The sequence below is a fragment of the Podarcis liolepis genome (genome assembly GCF_965112155.1).
Source record: "Podarcis liolepis genome assembly, chromosome: 1".
In the NCBI taxonomy this organism is placed as follows: Eukaryota; Metazoa; Chordata; class Lepidosauria; order Squamata; family Lacertidae; genus Podarcis; species Podarcis liolepis.
This window is the reverse complement of record NC_139554.1, coordinates 17,250,667-17,272,067: the sequence shown is the minus strand read 5'-3', so window position 1 is coordinate 17,272,067 and position 21,401 is coordinate 17,250,667. Positions and strand designations below refer to the sequence as shown.

The following is a 21,401-nucleotide window of genomic DNA, read 5'->3' as shown; positions in this document are numbered from 1 at the left end:
CACCTCCAATGAAGCAGTCCACCACCTTCATATCCTGCTGAAGGCAGTTGATTGATCAGTTTGCATAAGATGCTGAATGAAATGGGCCTTTGGTCTGATCCAGGAGGGCAGACTCCCAAGGAACCCCCTGAATCCTGACTCTGCCCTGAGACATCCCAAAGCTTGATATTGCCCTTCACTTTGAACTGACATTTGCTTCAGTGAATGCTTTGGAGAGATCAAAATCTTCTGCGATTTTCAAATGGTTGTTTCTTTAACCCCCCAACAAAGTCAAAGGATTGCTACAGGAGAATACAAAGAATGGCAAAGGAAGTTGAGAGTGGAAGTCGAACCTTATTAATAATGTTTATTGTCTTTCACAACATCACCTTTCCTCGTACTTTATACACCTACCCAGCAGAAGAACTATATTGTCTCAGCACCAGTTCTTCTTCTTCTGCCTATTGTGATGTTTTACAGCCTTCATGTTTTGCATCTCTTTTAGGGAGTAGTTCTCTAGTCCAGATGGATGGCAGGCTGCCTGCTCTTGATGGGGTTACTCTCCCTCTCAAGGAGCGGGTACACAGCTTCAGGGTACCGGTACTTCTGGATCCTTGCTTGAGGCTCAGATGGCCTCAGTGCAGCAGAGTGCCTTCCATCAGCTTCAGATGGTGGCCCAGCTGTGCCCCATCTGGACAAGGATAGTCCAACTTATGTTGTCTATCACTAAAGCATAGTGCATTTTCCCTAATAATCCAATGACATTTAGTCAATTTGGTTACTCTGCATTCAGTGCTATCCACTCTAAGCCTGCCCTGAACACTATCCTAGCATCAGTGGGACTTCCTTTGCAAACAGACCAGAGGCTGTTTATTGAAATCCATTAGCCATCATTAACTGTACATTTAGCTTGTTGCCAGTCTGACCTTGGCACGCTCCTGCATTTATAAGCTCACCTTAATTTCTCTAGCTAGCACAAGCTAAAAGTAAGCTGTGATGGCAGGACAATTCTCGCTTCTCCATATCTAAGTTAACTAATGTGACTGCACAACACTCCACAACACTCAGTCTCCACAGCACACCTTCTGCCACAAAAATATTTTTCCTAATTTAAATCATCCTCACCCTGACACATTTCATTTATAATTTGGAAGGAAGATTGAAAGATACATTTGAAAAGTATGCTTGTTTCACATAAAAGTTCCATGAGTTATGTGTGCAATTTTTAAACAAGAAAATAAAGTATTTAAAAAGAAAGTCCCCCATGTTCACTGAGATTTTCTACAAGGTACACTAAGTAGTGTCCCTGAAATGTTTTAAATGTTAGGAAACATTACTCTGGATCTCATAGGGGGAAAATAGTTAAATATTCTAAAGCAGGAATATAAAACCTCAAAATACAGGACTTCCAACTCCCATCAGAGCCAGCCAGCAAGATCAGGGGTGATGGGAGTCGAGTCCAGCAGCAGCTGGAGGGTCTTAAATTATAAATTATTACATTTTGCACAACAGCACACATTAATTGAATTCACGCTAAGCATAACCATTAATATTGTAATCCAAATAAACACAAGTGAAGGAACGAAAGCAACCATTTCTGCACCCATTCTTGAGTGCAAAGTTTATTTATTCGAAGCATTTACATCTTACCCTTCAACCAGAAAAGCTTCCCAGAGCAGTTTACAAATAAATGAAAACTACGCAGTCCATTTCCTCAGGTGCTGAATCCCAAAAAAAGCCAAGACGCAGAAAAGAAAAGCAATGGGAAGAAGAGGTTACACTCTTAAGCACAATTTACTGGAGCACTTTTACAAGCACCACCGAAACCAGCCTCCGAATATTATATGCATTCGTCCTTCACCTTGTCCCAGGCGTCCCCCGTTTGCATAGGATCGCGAGGCACGTTGCTGTAAAATCATGTTAGACAAGAGGCACCTCTCCAGAAATGCCTGCGGGGCAGCGGCAGCTCAGTTCCCAAAGGGAAAATAAAGGCAGCGACGTCTCTTCAGACGATGCGCCGAGCATCCAATTGCAAGAACGGCAACCAGTTCGCTTCCCAAAACGGAGCGATCGCGGGCAGCCAAATCTGGAATCGCCCGAAGAGAGGAGCGCTGTCGTTTCAGCTGCTGGCGGTTTGGGGAGGCGACGAAACCTCCGCGTCTCCTGGTGAGGAAGAGCTCCGCATTTTTTGGTCCTTTTCGGAGGGCCCTTAAAGGGAGGCGGCAGGATTCGGCGAAAGCGCGATTCGTATTAGCAAAGCGAAGCGGCGGGAGGGAAGCCGCGGCGAGGCGGCATTTTGCTCCCCTTGCCTCCAAGGCGGGGGAAATCCTCCGCCCGATGGAGGCAGTCTCCCCACCCTCCCGTCCCTCTTTTCAAAACTGCCCCCGGGATGGCGACACGTTCCCACCCGCCGCGGACGCTCTGAGGGAACCGACCCCTCAGAAAAGCGAGCGGCGCCCAAGTTGCCGCCGCGCCAACCGGCCCAGCAAACCGGAACCAGCCAATGACCGTCGCGAGCAGCTCTCTCCAGAGAAGTGGGCGGGGCCGCAGAAAGCAACGGCCGACCCAGCCGAGAGAAGTTTCGTCAGAAGCCAACGGCAAGCTGACTGGAACCCAAGAGGGAGATCATGGAGGAGGAGGAGCGGGTGGGTGGGCGTGGCCCCGCGGCCGAGCTCCTTCGCGATAGGCTGGGCGCCGAGAAGGGGGGAAGCAAGGGGCGGCGGAAGACCAACCGGCCTGTTTGGCCGTTGGTGAGTGAGGCGTGGTTTGGGTGGTGGGCGGAGCCCTGAGGTCGAGCTTCGCCCGGCGATTGGCCCCCCGGCCGCGAGCGGAGGGCGTGTCCCGTCGGCAGCCGCGGCCTCCCCCGGGCCTGGATGGCGGGCGAGGGAGGCTCGGGGCGCCTGTCTCTCGCAGCGGCGGAAGTCTCGCGAGGCGGCGCGGGCGGGATTTGGCGGCGGCGGCGGAGGCTGCTGCCTGCTTGCTTCCCACCCTCCTCCCTCCCTCCCAGCGAGGAGCTGGTGTTTGTGTGGAAGGGGGAGGAGGCGGCCGCGGAGGAGGAGGAGAGGGAGAAGGAAGGCAAGCGAGAGGAGCCTGAGCCCCGCCGGCGTCGGGCGGACGAGCGGAGCCGAGGCCCGTCGCTAGGCTCGGGGCCGCCGCCGCTGCGCCCGCCGCCATGGCCTCGGGAGACACCTTGTACATCGCCACGGACGGCTCGGAGATGCCGGCCGAGATCGTGGAGCTGCACGAGATCGAGGTGGAGACCATCCCGGTGGAGACCATCGAGACCACCGTGGTGGGCGGCGAGGAGGAGGAGGAGGACGACGACGACGACGAGTGCTGCGAGGACTGCGGCCCTCACCACCCGCCCCACCGCCGGCACCACCACCACCACCATCACCACCACCCGCCCATGATCGCCCTGCAGCCGCTCGTCACCGACGGCGACCCCAGCGGAGGCGGCGTGGGCGCCGGGGGCGGCCAGCTCCACCTGCACCACCACCCGCACCACCAGGAGGTGATCCTGGTGCAAACCCGCGAGGAGGTGGTCGGCGGAGACGACTCGGACGGCTTGCGGGCAGACGACGGCTTCGAGGACCAGATCCTCATCCCCGTGCCGGCCCCGGCCGGAGAGGACGAGTACATCGAGCAGACTCTGGTCACCGTCGCGGCCGCCGGGAGCAAGGGCGGCTCGGGAGGGGGAGGCTCCTCTTCGGGCGGCGGCCGGGTGAAGAAAGGCGGCGGCGGCAGCGGGAAGAAGAGCAGCAAGAAGAGTTACCTGGCGGGGGGAGGAGGCGGCGGCGGCGGCGCGGCCGAAGGGGGCGGCGGCGGCAGGAAATGGGAGCAGAAGCAGGTGCAGATCAAGACCCTGGAGGGGGAGTTCTCGGTCACCATGTGGGCCTCGGGTAAGTGGAGCGGCCGGGCGGGGCTCGGCACCTTGCGCGGGGAGGCCCCCAGGGTCCGGGGAGCCCTTCTCCGGGCCCGGCGGGCACTTTCCCCCCGTTTTGTTTTGAAGGGAGGCCATGTTTGGATGTGTGTGATGGGCGCCGCCATGTTCATCTCGCCAGGGCAAGTATGGCGGCTTCCCCCGAAAAGATGGCGGGGTCTGCGCTTGCCTCTGCCTGATTGCCCGGCTCCCTCCGGCGGGGGGGAAAAGGGAAAGAAAGATGGCGGCGGCCCCGCCAAGATGGCGGCCGAGAGGAAGAGAGAGAGAGAGGAGGGGAGGCGAGGCGGCGCGCCTGCCTGCCTGCCTGTCCGCGCGCGCGCGCTCTCCTTCCTTCCCCTCCCCCCCCTACAACTCCTCTCGTTCTCTGAGTGACTCCTGGACTAGGCCGCAATGGCGTAGTTTCTGCAGTAGGGGGAGGGAGGGAGGGAGGAGGAGGGAGGCGGGGCAGGCACGCGGCGGCGCGGGCCGAGCTTGGCGGCCCCTTCCCTCCCCTCTTCCAGCCTCTCTCCCTCGAGCTGCCTCGTTTCCGTCCCCTTTCCTCTCCGTGTAGCCTCCTTCCTTTAATTCTCTACCCCGTGACAGACTCGGGGCGACCTTTAAACGTTCCCTTCCCTCCTCGCTGTTCTTTTCCCTTCGTCGTCTTTTCAACCTTCTTTCCTTCCCCCGCAAGCAAACGGATAAGCCGTTTCCTTCCCTTCCCTTCTTGCGCCCCGCCTCATGTCCGTTTCCTTTCCCCAACCAGCCGCCTCGACTTCGTAGCGCTTGCCTGACTGGTTCCTCCTCATTTCTCTCCTTCCCCCCGGGGTTTTGGCTAAGTCCCCCTCTCCTCCCCATAAAAACTCCCGAATAAATTCCGACAAGAGGTCTGTTCAGGAAGCGCGGCTTTCAGTTTTACTGCCAGTAAGTCGGGGAAGCGCCCTAGTTGCCGCCTCCTTCCAACACCAGAGCCCCTTTACACGAAACACGTTTCCCAAATTGAGCCTGTTTTCACGGTGCTTAAAAGTCTCTTTAGCTGACATCTAGCGGGGGTTTTAATAACTTGGGTCTGAGGGAGTCCTAAAATTAGGCGCCTGGATCACTGACATCTGCTCTGGAGGAAGGAGGTGGATCCTCTCTGACCCTGGAAGCTGGATCTCTGGCAGAAGACCAGCAGAGAGAGTGCCTTTTGACTTAATAGGTGCTGCCACCTCTTCTCATTACACAGCAGGTGTGTGAAATTGACACTGCCGGCCTCCAGATCCAGGATATGTTGTTTCAAGGGAATTAACCTCCGCAGTAAACAGTGCTTGTGGTTCCTGCCTGTATATATGGGTTAATAGTAAAGGGTAGCAGCTGTAGGAAACTTAAGGGTTTTAGAGTTCTCAAATGGTTTTTTCAAGTTAAATAGAGTGTTAATGAATGGAGAACCTACTACCATTAATCCTTTATTTTTAAGTGCCCTAATCCATAGAATTGCAGAGTTGGAAGGGACTGTGAGGGTCATTCTAGACCAACCCCCTGCATTGCAGGAATGTTTCACCCAAGAGTCTCATGCTCTAATGAGTGAGCTATCCCAGGTTATACTCAAGTAGATCCCTTGAAGTATCGCCTACAGAAACAAAAATGGGTATGAATTTGGCTCCTGGTGTTTTACAATATATTCCTGCTTGGCTGATTAGAACACAGTTCATGCACATTTCAGTGTGTTAAGTGAAAGAAACATAAATATTTGCTGAATTAGTTTGAGTTTCTGCCTTATTACTGCATTGATAATACATAGTTTTAGAAAGTCCTGGTGTTAAAAGGGCAACTTTGTATATTAATAATAGCAGCACAACATAATCCCCAGGACAGAGCAATTGTTTTAATCATTAATAAAATAAACACTGCCAGCCAGGAGCACAATCCAGAATCTCTGACTATACAGTCTACATAACATTTGTGCTGTACTAATTTTGTACATGATATTTTTTCATTGAGTAAATATATCATTCTTACATTGCTTAGAGACCAGTGACAGATGTGTTTGGTGTGCTCTCTGTAAATTAGTGGTGTCCAAACTTCTTTCAAAGAGGGCCAGATTTGATGAAGGGCTATGTTTGTTGAGTTTTTTTAGGACTGAAGTTGTTGAGGGTTTTTTAGGATTTTATCCCAGGAAATAAACTGCCACAGGGGCCTGATTAGGCCTCCAAAACGGACTTTGAACATGCCTACTATAAATCCAAACTACTAAACCCAATCACTTAATTTAGAACTAAGGCTTGTAATTCTTAGGAAGCAACTCACATTAGATTATGTGGAACATCATAGCTCGATCCTGTGTGCTGTCTAAAAACTATGCCAGAACAGATTTTATTCAGTGTTTTTAAAATTTCCAGTCCCCCTCACTATTGGTTATCTTGTCCTCTGGTACTTCAGAGAAACTGAGCAGGTGGCATTCTGTGACAACCTAAAATGATATTTCCATAGCCTTATCACTTTATTGACCACGCTGATAAATTTTCAAGTAATTGAGTTTCATAAGTGGTTCACGGAATCTGATAATATGTTAAATGGATAATTTCTGCAGTGACACACATGCTTTCTTAGAAGCAAGTACTATTGATATAAATGGGGCTTACTTTGTAGTGCAGATTGTAGTGCTATATGCCTTGTGCTTATGTTAAGCAGCTTTATCAAATATTACATGATGCAGAAGCTATTGCCAGAGGTGCCAAAAGTCATTGAGGTGTGGATTTTCAGGCATCTAGTAAGGTGTCTGAAGCTACTGATGTTGATGGCCTAAATGAACTTCTGTTAGTTATGGGCTCAATTCTCTCTGTTTCTGAATCAAAATCAGTGCATTAATCCAGGCTTGTTTTGACCTTGTATAAATAATGCAATAGCCTTTTCTGCTGAAATGTAATATGTATATACACCCATTATTTTCTGTGGTGCTCTGAAGCCTTGATAGCTCTCGAAGTCCATCAGCCTGCTTATATAATTTAATTGAGTACCTGCCCTGTTTGATCACAATATTGTGCTTGCTCCTTTTAGGCACTTTACAGACCACTAGTTCAAGGTGTGCTTAACAGAAGTAGCATAATTGAATTCTTCATATATGCCTTCCACTCTTAACAGTGGGATATATCTGAAATACTATAGTATGATGATTAAACACAAAAAGGCTCAAATCAAACTTTTAACAGTTTGTACAAAGTTAGAAGAGTTATATGACATCCTTGTTTCATGCTGTCTACTGAGCCATCTCTTTACCAAGTATTATATCGTCTTTGTGCTATTATTCTCCTCTTTTGGATTCTCCCAAGTTCTGAACAGGAGGGCTATGCATCCCTCAGTTTTGGGACTGGCTACCCAGAATATTCCTTTAGCCTTGTTTAAGGGAACTTTAATGCCCTCCTGCAAAAATAATTGTTGAAGGAAAGTTAACACTTCTGCCAGTTCTGAACTGAATTGAATAGGGTAGGATTTGAGGAGGATGTGTTCAGTTACAGTACTATACATTAAATGGCACTCCCTTTCAGATGCTCAAATAGTTGAACTGGTTAAACTTCCTAAACTTCTCAGATGCCGTCTTCTGAAATCTTGAATGCATCTTTTTACATATCCTGTGTTTTATGGGATGGAAACCAAGTTTTGGTAACCAGTTCAACTTGCTCCATAATTGCATTTATGCTGTGCCTTATCTGAACTTGTGACAGTGGAGGTCAAAAACAGTTCTTAGGCATTCTCTTCCCCCCTTTTCATGCACGTGGAAAGCCTAATAGTTTCTAGCATAATATCCTGAATTACTAAAAAATTGTGTTACTACACCAAATACCATGTACTTGCTCTCAAGTGACTTTTAATTTTGAAGTTTGGGGTTGAGTAGAGTTGCTTCTTAAGCAATTTAATAACTTGCAGCTTTCAAATTAAGGGAAGTCCTTACCTTCTGTTGTCATTCTGGGTAATTAGTTACATTCCAGGGTCCCATTATAGCACAATGCTATTTCTCAAACCATTAAGAAATCCCTCTCCGTTAGTAAGCAGGAAACTATTGCATGGCTATTGCAGTGACCCTTGTCAGATAGCATCTTCTAAATTAGGGGTGTGTAGGTTGTGGCCCCCTATACTCTGTTGGACTCCCGTCTCCCATCATCCCTGACCATTGGCCATGTTCTCTGGGACTGATGGGAGCTAGAGTCCAACAACTTATGGGGGCCACGGGTTCCCCCAATCCTATGTGCCATCCCTTTTTCAGAAGCCTAGTACATCTATTCCACTCCAGAATGCTCTTCAGAACTAGGCATTACTTCCACATAGAAATCCAGATATCACCGAGAAGCATTTTAGCCTAGTTTCTCTCCCCCACCCCATTGTATAGTTTTCATCAGACTGAAGTGGTACAGGCGTATCTCATTAATAAGAATTCACTGCAGTAAGATCTAGGTCATAATGCCCAGAAGTAGAAATGTAAGTTTAGATCCTAGTTATTAGAAATTCAGCATGTATCTGCATAATATGATGTCTTCAGCCATATCACTAGCATTACATCACCTGTGGCCACTGGCATCCTCTCATGTTACGTTTAAGCCCCAAATCGTCCACTGATGCCCTTAACTATGCTTCTGAAACTTGACTGCATCCATCAGTGCTACTGGATTTTTTCTGCTCTGTTACCTTTTGGTTGCTCAAGCCAGTTTGGGGGGTTTGTTATGTACAGAAGATAAATGAACCAAATGCTCACCAGAACAGAGAACGGCTATAATTCATTTGGTTTCCCAAATTTGGAAGTGGTCACTATGTGAACAGAATGCTGGACTGGATGGGTGTTTGGTCTGATCCAACAGTGTTCTTCTTAAATTCTTGCATTCCCCATGCTAGTAATCTGTTCTGCATGATAATATACAAATATTATTGCTCAATGTGCATATAGCTTGCTTCTTCTAGGTTAGATGATCTGTCAAGTTAGGTTCCTAGAACCATACACTGTGAAACCTAAGAACAAAGCAATAGCAGCTCTTTAATCTCCATTCTTTGAAGGTATAATCATCCACCAGAGAGTATTCAACTCATCCAAGTCCAATAGTTCAGCATACTTGAAAACCACTTAATATATATTTTTCTTTTTTAAAAAATTACAGAATGTAAAATGATTTTCCCAATTAACAGCAATGATTCATCCTAAGCACATAATTGGGGACATGAGCAAATAAGACTTATGGTGAAAGTTCAGAAGCACTGACATGCATGCAGACCAGCATTATATCCAATCTCATTTCATTGTCTTCTTTACTGTGCATTCCAATCTTACTTGTTCCTGGTTACTTTTGCTTCTTTCTCCCATGGCTCCTTCAAGTCATCTGTCATGTTACTTAAATCCTCATTCTTTAACCAGACTTACCATCTCTATTCATAAACTCAAATCCACCTTTCTAGAGCATTGATGACATTTGAATGGCGCAAGTATAAAAATAAAAAATTATACAGTGGTACGTCGGGTTACATACGCTTCAGGTTACAGACTTCGCTAACCCAGAAATAGTACCTTGGGTTAAGAACTTTGCTTCAGGATAAGAACAGAAATCGTGCACTGGTGGCGCGGTGGCAGCGGGAGGCCCCATTAACTAAAGTGGTGCTTCAGGTTAAGAACAGTTTCAGGTTAAGTACGGACCTCCGGGACGAATTAAGTACTTAGGAATTCTTGAGATTTGGACACTATTCAGGAGGACGGAATTCCTGAGAATCCTGCATTGAACTACTACTTGAAAATTGTATTTAGAGCTAGTGGTGGCATTCACAAAGAATGAAAGAACTATATAGGTCAGGGGTCAGCAACCTTTTTCTGCTGTGGCCAGTCCATCGTCCCTCAGACCATGTGGTGGGCTGGACTATATTTTATTTGGGGGTGTGTGTGAAATAATGAATTCCTGTGCCCCACAACCCAGAGATGCATTTTAAATAAAAGCACAGATTCTACTCATGTAAAAACACACTGATTCATGGACCGTCCGCGGGCCGGATTGAGAAGGCGATTGGGCTGCATTTGGCCCCCCGGCCTTAGTTTGGTGTTTCACTAGGAAGAATTTTCAAGGGTGAGCTATTCTTGATACCTCTCCTTGTTAGCTTATGTGGAAACTAAAATAATGGGATCAATTCATGAATTTCCCACTTTACAGCAGACATTTGACAAATTAGCCTATGGCTTATTCATTTCTTACATGCAAATATTATTTTTGGATGGTGTTAGGGGTAGAGCTATTCACTATTCTTCCTTACAGGGAGTTTAAACTAGCTAATTTCTTCTTCAGTGGAGGCAGTAATTCATAGATCTGCCCTCCCACTTTCAAGGTCATTGAAATTAGCGTCCTATATCCTCTGAGTGGAGTGAGTTCCTATGTAGTTTCTGGTCCTTCCCATCTTGATGTGTGGGTCTTTTCATTGCATTCCCCACCACCCACCCCTCTACCTAGCCAGGGTGGGTCATGAGGTGGGCTTTTGGCTGAATATGTGTTCTAGGTTTAAAGGAGGATGCATTCAACACCACATCCATTCCAGGCACAGTTTCTGAGAGCCCTAGGAGAGGAAGAGGTTGCTCCTTTAGGAGAGCAATTGCTATTGGTAGTGATGGAGGGGAGCACCCAGATGGCCTGACCACCCTGTCAGGGTGGCTCTGCTAGGTTGGTGGTAACCCTCATAGACAGGAAGGGACTGATTAAAATGGGTGTAAGCCAGCGGATCTTTAGGCTACCCCACCCTCTGATTCTGGATAGTGGATCCGTCCACCTGGGGCTACAGAAGTGGATTACTAGCGCATAGGAGATGCCATACCATCTTCTGAGGGTAAGGTTCAAAAGGTGGAATAGGATCTACCACCCGCTGCACCATTTGAAAAGTTTGCAGTGCTTATCTAGGGCCCTTGTCTGGTCTTTGATAGCTGCGACAGCAGAAGGGACAGAGGCGTTGCTGGGCAGCTTTAACTAGCAGGCTTTCCTTCTCCCCAGACACCTTTGCAAGCCTTCGCCCATGTCAACAGACATCAGGACCGAAAGCCTGATGCACACATTGACAAGATGTGAAGGCTTTTTGCCAGATTCTGATGCTTCCCCTGAAGAAGTGGGTGTCTACAGCAGCCACAGCACAAATTAGTTTCCAGATGATCTGCCTAGCATTCAAGAGCAGGCATTAGGGACAAATATGTACTTGTTTGGACATACCATGTTATTTCAAAGACTCACAATAGCAGGCAGGGATCACAAGACCTTGTTCACTGCTGCAGGAAGCACTGTACCTGCCGTGTAATCTCCATGATCAATCCTCCTGTCTCATTCAGTTCTCATTCATTTCCAAACCTGCACAGCAATTCTGGGATCCTTGGAGATGCTTGGAACTTCTTGTTGGTTCTCAGCTGCTCTTTGGCAAATGGAGCTGTCAAGGAAGTAGGACAGCAGAGAGGACAAAAAGGAGGCATTCTGGGTCGGGGGTGGCTACTGTGGATCTTTAGGATCCTCCCAATCACACCCTCTCACTGGAAGCAGTGGGAAGGAAAGGGTTTTAAAAGGACAAGCAGCCATTAAAGGCAAAATGGGGTGAGGGGTGGGAATCACTTGCCCCTTTCTGTCCTGCCTGTAGGACAAAGGGGCTTCCTCCGCCACAGTCTCTCTCTCTCCCTTTGCCCTTAAGATTGCTTTGTTTGTGCTGTGCTTTTGGTAGTTTAAAAAAGGAAGAAAATGAATTGATAATGAAATCTAGAAACTGTCGAACACCTTATAACAAGCTATGGCAACAGATTTTGATTACCCAAAATGTTCAGTTAGCATATGTGCCCTGCCTGCTGTTCATATCTTTGTTGGGCTGTGGATTATTTTTCCAGCAAGGAATTGGCAGTTGAAGAATTCAGTTCTTTAGAATTAAAAAAAATTCAGAATTCCTCTTTATTTAAGAGGGAATTATTATTAAAAGAAAATGGAAGTTAATTGCCATCTGTTGCTAAATTAAGCTGAAATTGGCAGAGTTGCCAGTGTATATATTTATAGTTACAACTCATCATACATTGAATTTAGCATTGTATTCATTTGAAATAGGAAATAATTGCATGTTCTATAAAGCTAGTGCTTAGTACTGGGGTGGAGGGCAGAGAGTTCCATAAAGTACATTTTTGTAAGCAAATAATCATTTGCTAATGCATTTTATTACCTTTTTGACCCTGCATATGGAAATAGCTTGAGGGGTGTTTGCTAGCGCTAAGGGTGGGAGAGGTTGTGCTAAGGTACAAGCCTAGCCAACGGTGGTGTCCTTCGAGGATGTTAAATCAAAATTCAGTTTGCTCTAATCATTTCAGATGACAAAAAAGACATTGACCATGAGACTGTGGTGGAAGAGCAGATCATTGGTGAGAACTCCCCTCCAGACTACTCTGAATACATGACAGGAAAGAAGCTACCACCTGGAGGAATACCTGGCATCGATCTTTCCGACCCTAAACAGCTGGCTGAATTTGCAAGGTAAGTGGTAAGAGAATTGTTTTTCTAGTAAAAACATTATTCCATTATGCTCATTCATAATATATCAGATACTGAACTGTGAAATGATCTTTCTGGCATAAGAGTTCAGTCACTGAGATAGGAATTGTGAGTGTGAGGATGCCCTTTATTGTGTAGTTTAAAGCCTCCCAGTTCATGCCACAGTGAGAGCAGGTCACGCTGGTGGGTTACCCCCTCAGGATCTTGATCTTACAGGCATTTCCTTTAGTCACCCTTGACCAGCTTCCATCACTCCGTGGTTTTTCTTCCTCGCCATAGAGACTGTCGTAATTGCTGTGAAATTTCTTCAGAGTTCTCTCTCTGATTAGGTCATTCTGGAATAAATTCTCTGGCTTGCCTGCCATATTCCTCAAGTTTACAGATGCCTGTTTCAAAGTCCATTCTCTATTCCATCTTGCCTCCAGCCTTCCCCCTCTGGGCTCCATATCCTTAAATGTGCAGAGATAGGACCAGTCTCTTCTCACTTCCTAACCCTTTGAGATTTCTTTTGAGGTTTTATTCCCAACGAAAATAACAGCTTCCCCTCCCTCACAGAAGTTGAACTGTAAACTGTTTAGTTTCCTGGACAGTGCAATATTTCATGCCATCACACCAGCTCAGCCAGTCAGTTTGAGACTTTGCCATCACAACTGCAATACGATACAGTTGGTTTATGTCAGAAGATTACTTTGTTAATACAAAGCAAATAAGAATACAGTGGTGCCTCGCAAGACGGAATTAATCCGTTCCGCGAGTCTTTTCGTCTTGCGGTTTTTTCGTCTTGCGAAGCACGGCTATTAATGGCTTAGCGGCTATTAACGGCTTAGCTGTTTTAAGAAAAAGGAAACAAACTTGCAAGAAATCGCAAGACGTTTCGTCTTGCGAAGCAAGCCCATAGGGAAATTCGTCTTGCGGAACGACTCAAAAAACGGAAAACTCTTTCGTCTAGCGAGTTTTTCGTTTTGCGAGGCATTCGTCTTGCGGGGCACCACTGTATATTTCCTTTTCACTGATCAATGCTGTTGTGCTTTTCTTTGCAAGAATGAAGCCAAGAAAAATCAAAGAAGATGATGCTCCAAGAACGATAGCCTGTCCTCATAAAGTGAGTAAAATATTATGATTGCTGATAGCCTGATGGTCAATAAAATGCTTTTTAACTTCAGAGTATAAAGACTACTTCTCTGTTCCTTTTAAAAATTAAAGTATGAGGAAAGTTGCTAACATTTTGTATTGTATTAAAGTATTGTTTCTGCTGATGGGAAGTAGAAGGGCCATGGCAACTAGGACAAAGGGAAAGCAGCTCATGTATTTAAAAAATCTGAAAACGACTTAGCAAAAAATGTGAAGAAGCTGAATGTGTTTTAGTAGAGCACCCGGAAATCCTAGTTGTAATACAGTCCACTGATGGGTCTTCTTTGTATTCTCTCGAAGGGCTGCACAAAGATGTTCAGGGACAACTCTGCCATGCGGAAGCATCTGCACACTCACGGGCCTCGAGTCCACGTCTGTGCGGAATGCGGCAAGGCCTTTGTGGAGAGCTCAAAACTAAAGCGGCACCAGCTAGTTCATACTGGAGAGAAGCCCTTTCAGGTAACTTTTTTCCAAAATACGTTTGGTAGACATTTATGCTGCATGTAGAGATCATTCTGAGGCTCAAAACCCCCGAAGGTACCTGTTCTCAGATAAAATTAGGTAAGACCAGTCAAAGGGCTGGAAATAATCTAAATGTGTGGACAGAGAATAATTCAAGCAACTGCCCAATAGGCATTTTACACTAAATCTTTTCCTATCCTGTCTTGTTGGGCCATTCATGATTATATCTTTCCACAGTTACCAGGAGGTTTAAGATCAGGTCTTATAACAAGCAGCAGACTTAATAGCTGCTAGGCAAAATATACCTAGCAAAATGTAATTACATTCACTCACTCACCCCCCCCCAAAGCCTTTCATTTGCTAGCTGCACACTTCATCATTGTCAGAGACTTAATTATTGGAGCACTTGCAAGCTGTTGATGTAGATGGAGTGCAATATCTTGAGAACTGTTTCTCCCTTTCCTGACATGCTGCATTTTCCCACTACAGGCCAGGCCTCAGAGGTTGTATAGGTGTGGGATGTCTTTCACTGATAAGTCATACTGTCTAGTTTGCCAGCTCAAGATGTACAAACTGGACAACATCATAAACAAATTGTATGTGTGTTTTTTCTCCTTGAGGTTTTTAGAATGTGCTTGTATGCAAACTTTTGTAATAGGAGCAATAAACAGAAATCTAGACAGTGGAGAAATTCTGTTCCTGTTGTGAAAGCTGGCGCTCTTAGAACTGTTGTTCTACCTCTTAGTAGTAGTAGTTTGCCATGGCTGTTATTCACCGTCCTTTATATAAAGCAATCAAGATTGACTTTTGCCATGTTTTGCCATTCATGCCTCTTCATCAAATGTTCCTCAGCCTTTCGTTGGCAAAAAACGTGCAAGAGGGCTATGAATGAAGCCGTGCATAGAAACAAGTGCATAGAAACAAGATAGTGAATGCCAACTTTGATTTCAGTGGATAAAGTGATCATTGTCTTTATCCTCCAGAGATGTACTTTGCTTGTTATGCCTGCTAGACTGTTCAGATAACACAGGCATTGCACCATAGCGTTTATAGGAAGGAATGGGTGAATTCTTCATGTCCATGGGATTCCTAAGTTCTTGGTGGAAAGCCTGCTATTTGCAGTAATTTTTTTAATGTAACGTTGTGGTTAATGGGTGTACATTTATAATGTATTTTCCTGGGGAAATGTGGATTCCTGGGGAAAGAGTAAAGGTGGTGCTTGAAGGATACCAGGAACTGCTTATAGGCTTATGAAATGTTACCTAGACCACTACTTAACTGCTTTAGAAATGTAAAGCTTTTTCTTGAGATATCTTACTGCTAGTAATTTCATGTCACAAATTATGGAATCATACCTTGTATGATTGTATGCATTGTAGATTTGGAAGGGATCCTGAGGGTCATCTAGTCCTAGCTCCTTCAACCATTCCTCATAAGGCTTGGCTTCTAGACCCTTGATCATCTTAGTTGCCCTCCTCTGCACATGTTCCAGCTTGTCAACATTCTTCTTAAATTGTGTTGCTCAGAAGTGGACACAGTACTCCAGGTGTGGTTTAGCCAAGGCAGAATAGAGCAGTACTTTTACTTCCCTTGATCTGGATACTACACTTCGGTTAATGCAGCCTAGAATAGCATTAGCTTTTTTTGCTGCTGCATCTCACGGTTGACTGATGTTAAGCTTGTCTACTAAGAGGCCTATATCCCCTTCACAGGTACTCCAGGCAAGCCAGGGGTCCACCATCCTATAGCTGTACAGTTGGTTCTTCCTGCCTAAGTGTAAAACTTTACATATGTCCCTATTGAAATTCACTTTGCTAGTTTTGGCTCAGTTTTCCAATCTGTTAAAGGTCTGATTGAATCACTATTCTGTCTTCAGTGGCATTGGCTACCCCTCCCAGTTTGGTGGCATCTGCAGATTTGATGAGCATCCCCACAATTCCTTCACCCAAGTCATTTATAAAGACGTTGGAACAACAATGGCCCAGGACATAACCCTGTGGCATCCCACTTGTTACCTTTTTCCAAGGTGACGGGAAACTGTTAGTGATCACTCTTTGTATTCAGTCAGTCAACCAGCAACAAATATGATCCTGTGTATGGAAGTCCATGGGTTTGAGTTTCAGCTTCATTCTGAATATTGTATGTTTGTATTGCATTTTTAAAATGATTGCCCGCTGCCTTGAGACTACTATGAGAGACTGTATAGAAATGGTGACTGGAAAGTGCCAGCATGCCATGAGCAAACTAATCATAGTTTCATGTTCACAGTATTTGAGGCAAATATATTAGTCCTACTGAGACATTCTCCTAATGCCCTGTGTTTTCATTCAACAGTGCACGTTCGAAGGTTGTGGCAAACGCTTTTCACTGGACTTCAATTTGCGCACACATGTGCGAATTCATACTGGAGACAGGCCCTATGTGTGCCCTTTTGATGGCTGTAATAAGAAGTTCGCTCAGTCAACTAACCTGAAATCTCACATCTTAACACATGCTAAGGCCAAAAACAACCAGTGAAACTCTGCAAGAAGAAAGCTCTTGGACTCAAAGCATCTTACTTTACAGGAGAATGGTTGAAAATGAATAAGCCTCCCCTTTGTATATTGTTTCTAGGAAAGAATTTAAAAAACAAACAAAAAAAGAACCCTACACGCCTAAAGGACTTGTTTTTGATAAAGTGGCAAAATAAACTTTAAGGGTGCATTGCTGCAATGCTCGATTTTGCTCTATAATTTGGGTTTCGAGAGTACGGTGTTTTTGTAAAGCGTGGCCCCACCTGGAGGAGGCAAGACAGTTCATGGACTTGCATCAAAGACAGTTCTTTCTACAACAGTGCTAAAATTGGACTTTTCACATTGTTATAAATATGAAGCTCACCTGTTGCTTACAATTTTTTAATTTTGTATTTTCCAAGTGTGCATATTGTACACTTTTTGGGGATATGCTTAGTAATGCTATGTGTGATTTTTTTCTGGAGGTTGATAACTTTGCTTGCAGTAGATTTTCTTTAAAAGAATGGGCAGTTACATGCATACTTCAAAAGTATTTTCCTGTAAAGAGAAAAAAAAGTTATATAGGTTTTGTTTGCTATCTTAATTTTTTTGGTTGTATTCTTTGATGTTAACACATTTTGTATAATTGTATCGTATAGCTGTAATGAAATCATGTAGTAACAAATATTAGATGTGATTTAATAGTGTTAATCAACTTAAACCCATTTTAGTCACTTTTTTTGGGAAAAATACTGCCAGATGCTGATGTTCCGTGTACTTTCTCTTTGCCTGTTCAGTTAAGGAAAGTGGTGCTCAGTTGTAGAATGTATTGTACAGGCACTGACCTTTTAACAACACCTGATATGTACATCCCATGTAATAGAGTGGGCAAAAAATAAAACAGTGGTCCTGAAGAAAGAATATGGCAGAAAACAATCTGTAAGCACAGCCTATTTTTCTTCTGTTGTCCAGGACAAATTATAGTTCTTTAACGTCCCAGAAATTGGATGCTAAATAAAACTCAAGTTACCTTAACTACCCCCCTCCCCTGCATTCAATTAGATTTTTAATGTAAGTGGTGTATCTTCATCATAGCACTAAACCCCCAACCTGAATAACACTAAGCAGTTGTGGAGATTTTGATTTCTCTTGATCATATGGAGCCTCCCATTGGGCACTGCAGCTTTGACAGTGAAGTTTAGCTTTTGTTTTTTACATTCAGCAAGTGGTGGAGCAGGACAACCTATAGACAACCTCTGCTGCCTTGGTCTGATAAGGTAAGGTGATGACAGCTGCACCCATTAGTGGGGTGAGTCGTGCATGTGAATTGAAACACCAGAATGCTGAAGTAACCTGTTCTTGGCCGGGGGAGATGGTTCTTACCTTTGAGAATCTATAGCACAGTATAGTGCAGGTTGCATATTTTTTGTTGAACAGAGCTGTGTTGTATAGTTGCTGTCATTTTTCCTTTTTGGTGTCCAATAGCTGCCCTAAGTACCAAAACAGCAACAAGCTTAACTCGGATTCTGAGCCGAGAAAAGGGTGGCTTCTGCATCAGTGATGTGAATTTAAATGATACAACCTATTTTGTTTGACTCTGTAATGCGTTACTGTTGTACAATAATTCTGCATAACCTAATCAAGGGACAATGGCAAGAAGCTGTGCAGGGCACCCAAGCCCCACCCCTGATCAATGGAAATTTTAGTAGCTTTTGAGGGCACTCCCCATGCTCACAAGAATATGACGGGATTCATCCTGCACAAGGACTTCTCCTGGCACAGCAGAGTCCCCCCGTCCCCCCCGGCACGCTGCATGTTGGCTAAGGGCATCGGGACACTCTTCAGTAGCTTGTATGTTCAGGAGGGGGGCAGGCCAAGCCATCCGCTTAGCTCTACATTGAATTCCTCTACTTTCAACCTTAAGGGCTAGGAACTGAGGGCTAGAAATGAGTTTCTTGGCAAGCTGAAATCAACCCTGTACCGTGTGCTGCAACTTCTGTTTTACACTTCTGCAGAATTGTAGCAGCTTGTATAACCGCTTAAGAGATTTTTAAAATATTAAGCGGTTTATAAATGCTTTTAAATAAACACAACCCTGGTTGTACAGAAACGTCATTGCTGCAATGAATCTGCAATTATTAACAAAGATCTCGCTTGCAACAGGACAGAGAATGGGTATATTGCTGCCAGTGTGCCCCCAGTGTCTGATTTTATATTCGAACTGGATGGGAAGTGGGAATACAATTTTCATGTGTCAGCGATGCAACTTCAAAATGTAAATCTCCTGGGCTTAAGTTCTTAATACGGGGAATGGAAACTAAGGTACCTGCTCAAGACTGAAGGTTTCCCATCTTGAAGCATCACTTCTGCAATAGTTTTGCTAAGGAATGGGATCTTGTGTTTCTGGAGAAACTTGCCCACCAATTAAATGAATCTTGGGGCCATCTCAAGCCAAGCCTTAGTTTTGTTTCTGTCTTGGTATCATCTGTCTTAACTCTGCTTACACTAATGTAAGCCAGCATTGGTAGACAAGTGTTTCCGTTTATGGACTCAACCTAAAAAAATCCTTTTCTCTTTTACACTTTGCTGTGTAGCACTTGCAATTGTGTATGCCTCCGTAGAACCATATTTATGCCTAGCATAACATCAGGTTCTCTGTAAACAATGACAAATTCATGTACTACTTTCTGTACTGCATAGTTAACTGTACATGGTAACGCCATCTTCTGAATTCCAGCTTGGGCAATGTCCACTTGCATAAGTGGGACTTCCTCTCATCCTCCATGTGCCCTCTTGTCCCTGAGACAAGTTAAAGCCTTAGAAGCGTCTCCCAAACTTGGTTCTCGAGTTGTTTTTGGACTACAATTCCTATCATCCCTGACCACTAGTCCTAGCTAGGGATGATGGGAGTTGTAGTCCAGAGACAACTGGAGAACCAAGTTTGGGAGACGCTTCTAAGGCTTTAACTTCACCTTTAGAAATACCAAGCACCTTTTGCTGCATGTCTGAATCCTCATTTAAAAAATACTGCCCAAGTGTAGCTGCAGAGTGTGTAGGTGGGGAACCAGTAGATTCCCTGTGCTGGACTCTCAACTTCCATCAGCCCCACCAATATACCAAATTATGAGAGACTGGTAGGAGTTTTAGTCCTGCAACGTCTGGAGAACCTCAGGTTCCCCACCTTTGATGTAGCGTAACCCTGAAGCTGAAACGGCACCCTTTGGAGTTCAGCAGCTTCGCTCCTTCCTTCCCAGGACGTTGCCTTATTCTCTGGTTGCTGTTCATTTATTAAAAAAAAATACTACCATCTCCATAGGGTTTATAGGATAGCCTAACTATCAGTGTTGCTGGAGGAGACTCTTGAGAGTCCCATGGACTGCAAGATCAAACCTATCCATTCTTAAGGAAATCAGCCCTGAGTGCTCACTGGAAGGACAGATCCTGAAGCTGAGGCTCCAATACTTTGGCCACCTCATGAGAAGAGAAGGCTCCCTGGAAAATACCCTGATGTTGGGAAAGATTGATGGTTGGACAGTGTTCTCGAAGCTACGAACATGCTCTGGTCCATGGGGTCACGAAGAGTCAGACACGACTAAATGATTAAACAACAACAACTATTAGTGTTATCAAAGAACCTGAATATTTGTCAGCAAACTAAACAGTCCTGCTGTTGCTACTAGCACATGCATAGGCAAACTTGGCCCCCCAGATGTTTTGGGACTACAACTCCCATCATCCTTTGCTAAGAGGACAAGTGGTCAGGGATGATGGGAGTTGTAGTCCCGAAACATCTGGAGGGCCGAGTTTGCCTATGCCTGTACTAGCACCTCACTTTTGGTATATATGACTGAACCTGACAGTCAGTGAGCTGGATGAGTTGTAGCAGCAAGTAGGCATTTTACTTGTGCTGTAGGAACAGGAATGGAATCTGCTAATCACAGTTGCTGGGTCCCCATTACCACCATTAATTGAGGACAATTCTAAGCTGCTCAGTTGGTGCCATTTTAGACATTGGAGGCAGGTCCCTATCATAACTGCTGTTCCCTTTGTAAGGTGGAACGGTCAAGCCCTCTTCCAGCATCAAGGTGCCTTCCACCTTCTGAAGGAGGGAGACCCAATGAGTACAGAAAGCTCTCTACAGATTTCCTTTGGAACCCTGGAAAATCAAGGATGCAAAAGACAGGAAGCCTCCATGATCATAGGATGCTCCCTACAGACGATCACTTTTTGTGTGGGAATAAGACGCGGGTGGTGCTGTAGGTTGATCTACAGGGCCTAGGGCTTGCCGATCAGAAGGTCGGTGGTTTGAATCCTGTGACGGGGTGAGCTCCCATTGCTTTGTCCCAGCTCCTGCCAACCTAGCAGTTCGAAAGCATGTCAAAATGCAAGTAGACAAATAGGTACCACTGCGGCGGGAAGCTAAACGGCGTTTCCGTGCGCTGCTCTGGTTCACCAGAAGCGGCTTAGTCATGCTGGCCACATGACCCGGAAGCTGTACGCCGGCTCCCTCGGCCAATAAAGCGAGATGAGTGCCGCAACCCCAGACTGGACCTAATGGTCAGGGGTCCCTTTACCTTTAAGAGCACATTTATCCCCCATGACTCCTTGCATGGTTACTGAAATTGTGGACAGGAGATTATCCTTGAAAGCTAGCATTGTAAATCAGTTCTACATTACTGAAACAGCAGCTGCATTTGCCACAGTGACCAGAAAATTGCAAGTATGCTTTATGATTAATTTTGATATCTGAGTTGAGTTTTATATATGGTAGGTTCTGTGGCTATGGATCTCGAATGGTTTTAAAATAAGATGCTAATGCACATTTTGTAAATATGATGTAAATGGGTGTGGGGTTTGCAAAGGACTTTGCTTATTGCAACACAGTATTTCTTCATCACTCCATTCACTTGGGTC

At 45.2% G+C, this 21,401-nt stretch overlaps 1 protein-coding gene across 2 annotated transcripts; it reads left to right on the top strand.

Annotated features, from left to right (window-relative positions):
- The first annotated feature begins 1,538 nt into the window (after window positions 1-1,538).
- On the top strand, window positions 1,539-18,602 carry YY1 (YY1 transcription factor). 2 transcript variants are annotated; one of them, XM_083518851.1, is made up of 5 exons: window positions 1,539-3,881; window positions 12,234-12,384; window positions 13,444-13,504; window positions 13,834-13,992; window positions 16,330-18,602. In XM_083518851.1, exons 1-5 carry the CDS (start codon window positions 3,152-3,154, stop codon window positions 16,510-16,512), a joined length of 1,284 nt encoding a protein of 427 aa, XP_083374977.1. In that variant the 5' UTR covers window positions 1,539-3,151; the 3' UTR covers window positions 16,513-18,602. The 2 variants fall into 2 exon arrangements, with proteins under 2 accessions (XP_083374977.1, XP_083374976.1); XM_083518850.1 differs by having other exon boundaries at window positions 2,812-3,881; window positions 12,222-12,384.
- The last annotated feature ends 2,799 nt before the right edge of the window (window positions 18,603-21,401 follow it).

Excerpts from the sequence above, each read along its gene's own strand:
- YY1 (XM_083518850.1), top strand. The coding sequence starts at position 3,152 with ATGGCCTCGGGAGACACCTTGTACATCGCCACGGACGGCTCGGAGATG. Across the intron at positions 12,385-13,443 it reads CAGCTGGCTGAATTTGCAAG|AATGAAGCCAAGAAAAATCA; the intron begins GTAAGTGGTAAG and ends TTTCTTTGCAAG. Across the intron at positions 13,993-16,329 it reads CTGGAGAGAAGCCCTTTCAG|TGCACGTTCGAAGGTTGTGG; the intron begins GTAACTTTTTTC and ends TTCATTCAACAG.